Source organism: Nannobrachium achirus, assembly GCF_963921795.1.
Source record: "Nannobrachium achirus genome assembly, chromosome: 4".
In the NCBI taxonomy this organism is placed as follows: domain Eukaryota; kingdom Metazoa; phylum Chordata; class Actinopteri; order Myctophiformes; family Myctophidae; genus Nannobrachium; species Nannobrachium achirus.
Window position 1 is genome coordinate 35,000,469 of NC_137813.1, and position 12,404 is coordinate 35,012,872.

Consider the following 12,404-nt stretch of genomic DNA (forward strand, 5'->3'; position numbering starts at 1 on the left):
AAACCTGAAATACTAAATCGTAAACTTCAAGTTCCACAATCCTTTGCGATATACATTCTACACTAGTTTCCGCATTTGCGCAGAGGAAAGTTGACAACAGTGAACACACGTTGGAGAGAAAAGCATGGCGGACGATCAAGAGAACAGTACTACAACGATAACAAATGAAACACTCGAAGGTTCGAGTAGCGATGATGATAGCAGTAACGATAGTGGCGGTGAAAATGATGAGGAAGTGAAGACCTTCAAGGACTTGGTAGGTTTTTCTACCTTGTAAGGATACTTTGTATTTGACTTTTCATGGACGGCTAACGTTAGCTGCAGCTAAAAAACAAGTCATATCTGTTGTATCGTCTCCCTGATGTGATACCTAAAATAACAGAAACAACACTTGTATCAAGCAAATTGTCTTATTATTTGTGTTGTGTTTGGATTGACATAACAGTCCTCCTATAAATAGGGTGACCAGACGTCCCGTTTTACCCGGGACAGTCCCATTTTAAAGCTGCGTGTCCCAGTGTCCCGACAAATATCTCTAAAACACTAATATGTCCCGGTTTTCAACATTCACTGCAAAAATGTCCCGGTTTTCAGCAGAATTTAAATAATAGTAGCTGTTTTCAGTGGTTGCATAGACATTTGTTATGTTCTTTTCATGAAAACATGCTCACCTAACCAATCAGAAAAAAGGAACAAATTCATTGCGTGTCTGAATTCAACGCTGAGGCTGTTTGTCAATCACTCACTGCCTGTTTGCAACCCTGCGGTGCGTTTGTGCGCGTGCACGAACGTTAAAGAATGGGCATGCGCGTGCGCGGTAACGTGCGCATTGCTTTTAGGGTCCCAGTTTTAGGCAACAGTGTTTTGCGTCCTGGTTTGAGTGGCTGAAAATATGGTCACCCTGCCTATAAATGATGTTCGCTCAATTAACAGGGAGTTACGGACGTGCTGTGCGAAGCCTGTGATCAGCTTGGATGGAAGACACCCACCAAGATTCAGATAGAAGCCATTCCAGTGGCCCTGCAAGGTGAGGCATAGCCCCATATAGAACCTCACCCGAGCACAACAGTATGCAGCCACGGGTGAGGTTCTATATGGGGCTAGGTGAGGCAATATGCTGCGAAACAAACATGATATGTAAGCCTCAGATCATGTTTGGGTAAGTAAATCATTTGGCAATCAATCATTGATTAGTCAGTGTAAGGTGATTGATTGCCAAATGATTTTCTTACCCATTCAGGAAAAATATCTCATGTGTTCCTTCTGTCCATCCTTGCCTTGTCCAAACTCAGGGAGAGATGTTATTGGTCTGGCAGAGACGGGTTCAGGGAAGACTGGTGCCTTTGCGCTGCCTATCCTCCAGTCTCTGCTGTCCTCAGCACAGAGGCTTCATACACTGGTTCTCACCCCCACCAGAGAGCTGGCATTTCAGATTTCTGAGCAGTTTGAGGCATTGGGCTCCAGCATTGGCGTCAAGTGTGGTAAGTGTGGTAAGTGTGTGTGTGTGTGTGTGTGTGTGTGTGTGTGTGTGTGTGTGTGTGTGTGTGTGTGTGTGTGTGTGTGTGTGTGTGTGTGTGTGTGTGTGTACAGCTTCCTTCAGTGACTCTGTGCAGATATGAAAACCAGCTGAAAGAAAGATAAAATACAAATCTAGAATTTAGCATGTGGTTTTAAAGTGTTTTAATTGTATACAGGTTAACTGTGGTTGTGTGTTAAGAGCTAACCTCCTTTTATGTTCATTCCAGCTGTCATAGTTGGAGGAATTGATATGATGTCCCAGTCCTTGGTACTTGCTAAAAAGCCACACATTGTCATTGGTAAGACGACACCTCGCAATGCTATAAATCCCAGTGTTGGAAAGAGTCTTGATAACGAATTCATCTGGTCTGCATTGGGTTTGTTTGTCTGCAGCCACCCCAGGACGGTTGATAGACCACATGGAGAACACCAAGGGTTTCTCCCTACGAGCCCTGAAGTTCCTGGTGATGGACGAGGCTGACAGAATCCTCAACATGGACTTTGAGACAGAGGTGGGCATTGTAACACGGCTAGAAGAGTTCCCACTATTACCCCTGGTGGGCTACTCGGCTGCATTCACCTACTGACCCCACCCCCTCCAGGATACCAGATCCAGGTTGAACGCCCAGTGTAACCACATGGAGTAGAACCTGCATCTTTTGCAAACATCTAATGCTTCTTGACCAAGAGAGGATTTAGGTTTCAAGTAGCAGTGTTGTGCAAGTTTACGCTTTACAAGAGCTAGCCCAAAGTTCAGATCACAGAATAAAAGGAACTACCGGTAGTTCGTTACTTCAAAGTTCACAATTTAGAATTTTGAACTAATTCAAAAAAATGAATTGGTTCATATTTATTTCTTACATAACACTTTAAATTAATGCAATCTTTGTGTGTTCATGCACCACACTCAAAGCAAAAGTGATCACACTCAACGGGCAGCATAACATGTATGCTGTATGGAGTGACGGCTATTCTTCAAATTTCATGCATAACACTGTCAGGCAGGGCAGATAAAGGCTCCTTTAACCCATTTAGGCCTAGAATTAGAAGGATTCAAAAGACACTTATAGAATCGGGTCAAAATTCTAATGTTCACGACTTTTCAAAAATAGCAGATCTGTGAGCTCGCAGCGCGGCACTCGGTGCCGCGCTGTGAGCTTGTATATCTGCTATTTTTCAGTAGTTAAAGCATAAAATAATGATACACAAAATGTGTACCCGTTCTAAATGGGTTAATAATCTCTGAATATTCTCTGAATATTCCTGTGCATTCTTTATCTATGTAGTTAATGTTTCCTTTCTCATTCTTTTCATCCAGGTGGATAAAATACTCAAGGTGATCCCCAGAGACAGACGCACCTACCTCTTTTCTGCCACCATGACCAAAAAGGTACAGACTTATTGATAGTAAATATTAATTTAGGTCTACCTCATCCAATGCTGCTTATTCTTATCAGTCATTTTATGTTTTCAGCTCACTATAATTAATATTGCATTATACTCTCATTATACGCTCATTGTATAAGCAATCCATGCATCCCGCAGTTAAGCAAACTCCACTAAGCTAGATGTGAAATGTGCTATTTGCGTTGATAAACAAACATGTCAGCCTTGTGACGTAATTATTTCATCTGACTCAGTTTATATCTATTTTAGAGCATTAAAACTGTCTTTTGGTTTTTGTATTGGCATTACTTCATCTTTAAATGTATTCTGCCTCAGGTCCAGAAACTGCAGAGAGCAGCTTTGAAAGATCCTGTGAAATGTGCTGTAAATACCAAATATGCCACTGTAGAAAAACTGCAGCAATACTACGTCTTCATACCTTCCAAATACAAGGTAGTATACAAGGTTATTATGTAATTAAGGTTGAACAAAAAAAAGATTGTAACATGTACTCTATTATGAAGGTAATTGTCCAATCAAATGATGTTGCTTAAAATGAAGTACAATTATGTTTTTATAACTGTGGTTGTGTGTTTGGCAGGACTGTTACCTGGTGTCCATTCTGAACGAATTGGCGGGGAACTCATTTATAATTTTCTGCAGCACATGTCACAGTGCCCAGCGGGTGGCGCTATTGCTAAGGAACCTGGGTATCACTGCTATCCCACTCCATGGCCAGCTAAGCCAGGTAGAGATCAGAGCACCTTGGAGTCACATCAAACATATAATTTTCCGAATGTCTGAGTGAGTGAGTGTCTGTCACAGCGTTTCTCCTCAGTGGCTGGAGCAATTGATCTGAAATCGCATCACCATTAGCATATGAACACACGTAACATAACTGTGAAGCCCGTTTGTCACTTTCACAAATCATATGCTGTATATTAGCATTTTTATGGTGTATCTACTATCTATTCTGCATCTAGCATGAGGCATATCTATTCTGCATCTAGCATGAGGCAAAATGTTTAACCAGGTGTGTGTGTGTGTGTGTGTGTGTGTGTGTGTGTGTGTGTGTGTGTGTGTGTGTGTGTGTGTGTGTGTGTGTGTGTGTGTGTGTGTGTGTGTGTGTGTGTGTGTGTGTGTGTGTGTGTGTGTGTGTGTGTGTGTGTGTGTGTGTGTGTGTGTTGTCTGGCCCTGTTAGAGATGTTGTCCAAAAATCATGCAGATCCGTACACAGTATCTCTGTAGCCATTAAACGAAACGCGTATTTCTTACATTGATGCTCCTACATATTATCATGCAAGCACCAGTTAAAGTTACTTTCCATCCCTCATATACTGTGTGCACAGTGCACACCCCATAACCCACACAATGCACATCATTTCGGAGCTCATATCTTTGAACGGGTAAGAACTAGTACACTTAAACAATCATACATTCTTTAGATGGTGGATGGATGGTGTTTTAGAAAAACAACAATTTAAGTTCATACACCTCAGGTGTTAATGTAAAATACTGACTGTCAATACATGCAACAAGTACGTTTAACAAGCAGACACCCACAAACAGTCTGCACAAATGTCGGAACACTGTCTGTGGAGATAGGCTTCTGATGTCTACTATGGCATTATACTAAAAAACATTCAGCTACTGCTATGGCTAGTGCTGGTGTGGAGTAGTCCACTGCATTGCCAGCACTGTAAAAAATGGTGCAGTCAGGAACAGTTTTACACTGAACTCATATGGGGCAACCTATGATGTGGCACGTACGTGCCAAAACAATTATGTAGCACACAAAACAATTTGTTGGAAATGGATTTCGTTCTTTGAGTTAATTTCCCCAGCGGCCATTATTTGTTTGAATATTCCCCACAACCCCTTCTTTAACGTTGTTGGCTCCCAAAACCAATTGCACTGCAGTATTGATTCACTAAACCACCCTCTCTGTCTCTTTTCGGTCTGACCTCTCAGAATAAACGTCTAGGAGCACTGAACAAATTCAAGTCCAAGTCTCGGTCTGTGCTCTTGGCAACTGACGTGGCATCCCGAGGTCTGGACATTCCACACGTCGACTGTGTGATCAACTACGACATCCCCACTCACTCAAAGGTACCCGAATGTTGACATAGAAAGTTATTACCCTGTGTACTGTTCTTCTCTCTCTCCCTTCTCAATACATCACTATCGCTAAAAGAAAATGACAGGTTCCAGCCTAACTATTTGTGTCTCTGTCCATCTCAGGACTACATCCACAGAGTGGGGCGAACAGCCAGAGCAGGGCGCTCTGGGAAATCCATTACTTTTGTCACACAGTAAGAACAATTTCTTAAATTTAACTGGTGTCACTGACTGTCCAACATAACTTCTTTCATATTTTCCTGGCTTCCATTGTATTTCCTCATCACTGCCGCATGGTTTTATAGTGGCTGATGTAATTAATGAGCTTCTACTTACCCTAGGTATGATGTGGAGCTCTTCCAGCGCATTGAAACCCTGATTGGAAAGAAACTTCCGGCCTTCCCTACCCATGAAGAGGAAGTGATGATGCTGGTGGAGAGAGTCAGTGAGGCCCAGAGATTTGCCAGAATGGTAAGTTCTAAAATCAACATCTGATGGCTTGACTCATAGTTTCTTGATTCCTCGCCTGAAGTTGTAAAATACTGCAGTTAAGTCACTTATCACTACCTTTTAAAGTTATCTACTAGAGGCGTTACGGCAGCTGACAGTAGTACACGACTACACGTGTTGCAAAAGACTAATGTTCATTTCATTTTGAAAAGCGGACTTTCTGTAGATTTATTTTTTCTTTTCTTTTTTTCCTCCGATTTTTTTCTGAATGCAACATGTTTTTGTTAATTGGTTTTGCTGTCTTGCTTATTAATGGTTTAAATTCCTTCCTCAGGAAATGAAGGAGCAAAGCGACAAGAAGAAGAGGCAGAGAGGGGGAGATGGAGATGCAGATGACACAGAACAAGCCAGTGGAGTTAGGAAGAAGGTTAAAGGAGGAACAGGAAGTAGTGCGAGGGGAAAGAATAAGGGGGGCCCAGCATTCCGGGGAGGACGCTAACGTCCCAATGTCATAAAACTGTACATACTGCTTCATACAACTGACCATATTTGCTCTGGGGATGGTCCCCTGTTTTTTGTATGAAGTTGGAGCAACATGGTCACCATGTGAATAAGATATATGACTTTCTCTTTTTCATGTACAATTTGTTAATGGATGGAAACAACTATTTAAATATAGCCAATGTCCCCCACCCACCTGCCCCCAAACTGACATATTTCCGTTTGTAATAATAAAAAGGTCTCTATAAAAACCTAGCTTATGTAGTGTTCGTTGGATGAACCAGGACTAAAGCATGTCATGATGCAATGTCACATTGAGGCACAAGGGGGAGATGTTTGAGTTTACAACGAACGGCGCAGTCTGAATACCTGCTAGCTAGAAAATACTTGGAAATGGTATCAGACATATTATGTACCTCTGCTTTTAATTGAATTGCAGACAGCCAGTTTACTATGAATTATTTGCAGTTCTGGTCCAGAAGGCAGGCAGATGATTGCTTCATCATAAAGGCAAGCTAATGTTTTAACATTTAGATTTGTTGTTAGATCAAATTGACTGCCTGCTGTTAAAGCCTAAGCAACACATTTGAAGTAGATTATTGATTCGTATATTAATGCATTTAAATAAGGTAAATTCGGACCTATTTTGGTGTTGATGTGTTCCATCGAGAGGAGAAGAGAGACCGCCGCAATTGTCATGCAGTCGCATCAGTGGGTGTCTGCAATGCGTAGATATTTTTAAATGGATAAGTCACGTGTCCCTGGTGCAAATAGTTTTGGAAATTCTTAATATTTGCATAGGCCTATGTAAGTAGGCTACACGGAATCTTATGTCTGCTTTCACGCCGTAGCCTACATTTTGTGCCATAACCACACAGAGCGATACGATTTGATTGATTCATTTTTTATTTATGCATAGGCTATTTTATTGTTTAGGCTATGCATGCCCTGTCGTCAGTGGAAAAAGTAGTCTACTCAAGTGTTTTACATTGTAAAAGTATCAATACGGCAACGTAGAAATAGCCTAGGCCTACTGTTATAAGTAAAAGTCCAGAATTCAAAAATGTACTCGAGTAAAAGTATAAAAGTGTTGGCATCAAAAAGTAGACTACTTTTAGTACCAAAAGTACAAAATGTTTGAAAATATTTTGAAATTGCCATTGTATAAAATATAGGGCTATTGTAGTTTGTGTATGTTTCAAAAAAATGTAGTGGAGTAAAAATAGCCAACAATATTTGGAACCAAGATTAGTGTAGTGTAGTAGGCCTACTGTAGAAGTAAAAGTAGCCTATTGGAAATACTCAAGTCAAGTAAAAGTACCTCAAAATGGTACCTAAGTATAGTAGACCTACTTGAGTAAATGTACTTAGTTACTTTACACCACTGCCCTGTCGTAGGCGGGAGCAACAACAGCGGTCAAGTCTGCACGGTTTAGGAGGGGCCCCAGTGTAGGGGCTGTGTCTTTGGTGCATACCAGAGCCCCAATACATGCCTGCATTTACACTGTAGCAGCAGCTAGTTGTACAAAGCCTGGCTTGGGGGGTAGATCGGATCGGAATACTTGACGTGCTGACCATCCATCCGTCCATCGTTTCTTCGCCGAGCAAACCAGGTAAGTTCTTGGGAATTTGCGGGAATGAATGAGCAGCATGTTCACCGACAGACAGTCCGCTTCAATGAATCCACTGACCGCCCGGGGGATGGAGTGGAGGAGGTCACTTGAAAACTTTGGGTAGCCTACACATGTGGCCCATATAATTAATTAACGTTTCTAGTGACGTTGAATTAGAATATTTTTAGTAAATGTATTTATTACTGCGTGTCATTTAGTTGAGTGAAAACACGACTTTTGGAGCAAGTTTATCTTGTCTTGTGTAAGTGTTTCGTTGGCTGCTAACCAGCCAACTCATTCATTGCGCTTGTTTTGGGTTCTTTGCCAATGCAGTGTCACCATGACATGAGTGTGATTCAGTATGCGATATTCAGTAGCCATACACATACATTATTAAGCTACATTTAGAGATATGACCTGGATAATATAATTTTGCGTTGCGAATATGTAGCCTACAAATAAATAGTTGCCTCCGAAGTGTTGCGGGTCTTGAATTTCGAGCCATTCACCGCCGTTGGTAGTACTTGGTACAGTGTCCGTTATGTTAGTGCGCAGGGGTTCTCAGTATTGTTGTGTAGGCTACGCACTATGCGCATTGCCTATAGATAATTTATTCTTACGGGCCATTCAATCACTCTAGTCCAGGATCATTTGCTTTTTACTGGAGTAACGGTTTTCAAAGTCACACATAACCATAAGAATCATACTCTGTTTGGTGGCCTAGACATAGCGGCTACATAGCTATCGAATTAATATGTTTGCTTATTCTAAATTCGGTTAGTTTTTGTATGATAAGATTAGTCGAATGTCTGTATTGTTTTTATTCTTGGGAGAAATAGCCTATGAAATAGCCATAGACTAATGTTAACATTTTGTAATACATGATAGACTATAACTCAGTGGCTCTCAAAGTGGGGTCTGGGGACACTCAGGGGTCCTTCCATAGGGGATCCCCAGCCAAATTACTTGCATCACTTATTTGAGGGGGCAATGAAAAGGTTTGAGAACCGCTGATCTAACTGATAACTACTGTATATCACATTTGCTCTTTGCTAACTATAATAACAATAATAAGTTATAACCAGCATTAAAACTGCTTAAACAAGCACCTTTGTTATTTTGTCATAAATTGTTTATCCCAAGCAAAGCAACAAGTCATAAGAACTGTTATGCTATTTGTCCTATCTGCCCCATGCAGGCGGCATCGTTGCTCTGGTAACCCCCAGTAAAGATGTCTCATCGGAGTGGGCAGGAGGACCCAGAGCGGTACCTGTTTGTGGACCGGGCTGTGGTCTACAACCCAGCCTCGCAGGCTGACTGGACAGCCAAGAAGCTGGTGTGGATCCCCTCCGAGCGGCATGGCTTTGAAGCGGCCAGCATCAAGGAGGAGCGTGGAGAGGAGGTGTCGGTGGAGCTGGCGGAGAATGGGAAGAAGGCTGTGGTCAACAAAGATGACATCCAGAAGATGAACCCTCCCAAGTTCAGCAAGGTGGAGGACATGGCAGAGCTCACATGCCTTAATGAGGCGTCCGTGCTCCACAACCTGAAGGACCGATACTACTCTGGGCTCATCTACGTGAGTAGTTTTTAGATTTGGAGTCATTTGGTGGCTCTCTGCTTTAAAGTCGTGTGTGTGTCACCCCCCCCCCCCCCCCCCCCCATCCCCACTCACACAAATAATCATCAGGTACTAATATGATTTGATTATACTTGGAGGAAGACTTTATTTCAAAGGAAAAGTGCACAGAAAGTGTTAAAATTGTATTTATGTGGCCACACCCACCTGTTGGTAACTCAGCTGAAGTTAGCCACACCCACAGTCTTTCTGTATAGTAAAAAGGGGAGGGAAGGATTTTATGATGTCATTAAATCGGTGTATTTCAATTTAGCTTTTTGACTCTAAGGCATTCAGCTTTCAGGAAGTAACCAAACATACACAGGGAAGACATATTACAACCACACCTGGGGGTCTATTAGAGTAAATATTAGTTAACTCCATAGACACATTCCAAAATAAAAAATACATACTGTAACTATGGCACCACTTCTTTAAGGTACCTATAATAGCAAAAACATCAACTCAGGATGGGAGTAAGACTCAAAATATCTATTGGTTCTAGATTTATCCATATATTATATACCACGTTCGTTCAGGTACATTTTATTACTTGCGCAAGCAGAGTGTGCAAATATGTATGTACGTCCGTGTCCTCTCTTGTTTAATACCGTAGCCCAATCAGGGACCAGCATTTCTGGCAATGTCATCATTAACAGGCAATGAGGGACCAGTATTCCTGGTGATGCCAGTGGTGATGTCATTGGTCATAACATATCAGTTCTTTTCTGGAAGTGGTGATGCCAGTGGTGAGCGCACCTCATGACGTGCTCTCCTGTATGGCCTACTTGTGCGCTAGGCGCAAGTTGGCACCTCGACAGAGTGCATTTCTAGTTTAAATAGCGCTCACAGAGAGTTCTCACAAAGGGATGTACACACAGTGAGATTAAAAACAAAACAAGGTATTAAAGTAGAAAAAGGCTGTACAATTCATCTCAAGCAGGACAACTACACAAGCATGTAAATAAAATCAATAACATCTGCAAACTCTTGTTCAAATAGTAGAGTTTTAAGGTTGTTCTTAAAAATGTCCAGAGGCTGCAGCTCTCAAGACCAGTGGAAGAGCATTCCAACGTTTGGCCTGAAAGGCTTTGTCACTTTTTGTTTTTAGTTTAGTATGGGGAACATCTAACAGACCTTGTTCAACAGACCTTAAGGCCCTGGCCTGCTGGGCACAACGTGGGGGCAGGTCACTTAAGTATTATGGGGCCTGACCATACAGAGCACCAGGACCTTGAACTGGACCCTGAAATGAACAGGAAGCCAGTGAAAAGAGGCGAGAGGCCAGGACTGCACCTTCTGCTGGACCTTGTTAACAATCTGGCAGCAGCATTTTGAATTAGTTGGAGGCGTTCCATGGTTGTTGTTACTGAGGCAAGTGAAAAGTGAATTGCAATCGTGAGTAGACAAGTCACGGATGATCAGCTCTTACTCAGAGTATGAGACAACTGACCTAAGCTTTGCAATGTTGCTATGGTGGAAGACACATGTATGGGTTACTGATTTGATGTGTGTGTCAGTGTGCATTGACAGATCAAAATGAACACCAATGTTTCTGAGATTGGAGCACACATTAGGAACAATGATGTCAGGGGCAAAAATCAGCACCTCAGTTTTGTTTTGGCCCTGTTTAGCTGGAGTAAGTTGTTTGACAGCCATGCCTTAAAGGCTGACATACACTCCAACATTACAAATGTTATCAGCAGTGCTGTCAGTGTCAGAATAATAATAATTATTTTTCATATTCTTTTATTTACCGGTAATTCAAAACAACTTTTTGGGAGATACAACGATGTACAGTGATGTATGTGAAATTCTACTTGCCCAAAGGTCATGCCCACTTCCCCAAAAAGTAAAATAAATGAATGTTAAATCAAATCTATAACTGCCGAGTGCTTGGAAAATCTGAATGAGCGCAACTGCTTCTTATAAAACGGTAGCATTATTTGTTCTTTCATGAATAATCAATAATATTTATTGAAGACGGTTGCCTCACTATTCAAACACACTTGCCCTTCAAGCGAACTCCACTTGCCCTAACATTTTATTTACTTGCCACGGGCAGTCGGGCGACTGTTAGTGGCAACCACTGTTCTGTGTGTTCTATCTTGATCTTCTTACATCAAATGTGAGACCTGTGGTTAACCTTTGGGGACCCTCATGTTAGGGAAAAGGCTGTAGTGATATGTGAATGAACACCGAGTGACTCTACAACACGCAGAGTGAGTGACAGACCACTCTAGTCTTCTAACCATTACCAGACATTCACCTCCACTGGGTCCTCTCTGCCCAGTGCCTCTGGCGTCCCTCTCACCTCAGCCAGGCTCAGGCCTCTTCCATAAACACTGCCGGCTCCACTTTGTTTGTCCTGCCCCAATCACCTCCTGCCGGCAGGCCTTGTTTGATCCCAGAGATGGATGAACCTACTCTGGGCCTCTCACATCTCTACGGGGGTCCCTCTGTGTGTAAACCTGAACATGTTTTGGACCCAAGCTGTGAACCCAAGAGTGAAACGGTTTGTCACCATGTCTAAAATCCCAGACAAAGCTTGCGTTTTGTTCATGTATTGTAGTTTGGACAATCAATCTGTCAGATTGATCTTGAGTTGTGTCTTGGGTTTATGGTTGACAGTTTTGCTGTAACAACCCACTCTGCGTTATAATCCTATTTGACTACAGATGGGGCTCCTTAGCTTTGTCCTACTTGTGATCTTGACCCATTTAGAGACATGCATTCCAGGAATAGAATGTGGGTCGGTTATCACCTGAGAGACTGTGGTGCAGGGATGCTGACGGAATTGTGTCACTTTTGATTTATCCTTCTTACAAGACAAATACATGATGGAAGATCACCATAGGCTGCAAGATGTGCCCTCTCTTGGCCCAGGTCATTTCATTCAAAGGGAGTCTAAAACTATATCGAACATTTGAGAAACAGTTTAATGTTAGGAAATAAAAGGCTTACCATCTTAGCACCATGGATGTTGGCCTCGTAGTTACTCGTTTTCCACTCTCATATTGTGGTGTCATGTTATGTTATGTTTTTTTCCTTTTCTTTTCTTTTTTTCCTTGATGCTTCAAAATTGGATTTGGAGCTCATTACTTTCCCCCTTCTGGACAGAGAAATTGAAAACATGTGTCTGTGGTGCTTTGCCAGCACTAGAGGAAGAGATCCACTATGATCCACACTCACCTACATGGATC

General features: G+C 42.1%; 2 protein-coding genes across 2 annotated transcripts in view; both read left to right on the forward strand.

The window, feature by feature from the left end:
• The first annotated feature begins 115 nt into the window (after nucleotides 1-115).
• ddx47 (DEAD (Asp-Glu-Ala-Asp) box polypeptide 47) lies at nucleotides 116-6,215 on the forward strand. The gene is made up of 12 exons (XM_080722946.1): nucleotides 116-256; nucleotides 934-1,027; nucleotides 1,293-1,481; nucleotides 1,746-1,817; nucleotides 1,912-2,030; nucleotides 2,837-2,908; nucleotides 3,241-3,357; nucleotides 3,506-3,652; nucleotides 4,876-5,013; nucleotides 5,146-5,216; nucleotides 5,364-5,493; nucleotides 5,807-6,215. Exons 1-12 carry the CDS (start codon nucleotides 125-127, stop codon nucleotides 5,969-5,971), a joined length of 1,446 nt encoding a protein of 481 aa, XP_080579072.1. The 5' UTR covers nucleotides 116-124; the 3' UTR covers nucleotides 5,972-6,215.
• A 1,312-nt stretch (nucleotides 6,216-7,527) lies between these two features.
• Nucleotides 7,528-12,404, forward strand: part of LOC308282558 (myosin-10-like) — a 112,383-nt gene continuing 107,506 nt past the window's right edge. The window contains exons 1-2 of the mRNA XM_080722938.1: nucleotides 7,528-7,586; nucleotides 8,785-9,162. Of these exons, the coding sequence (XP_080579064.1) occupies nucleotides 8,818-9,162 (345 nt within the window). The 5' untranslated portion in view covers nucleotides 7,528-7,586; nucleotides 8,785-8,817. The remainder of the gene's footprint in view (nucleotides 7,587-8,784; nucleotides 9,163-12,404) is intronic.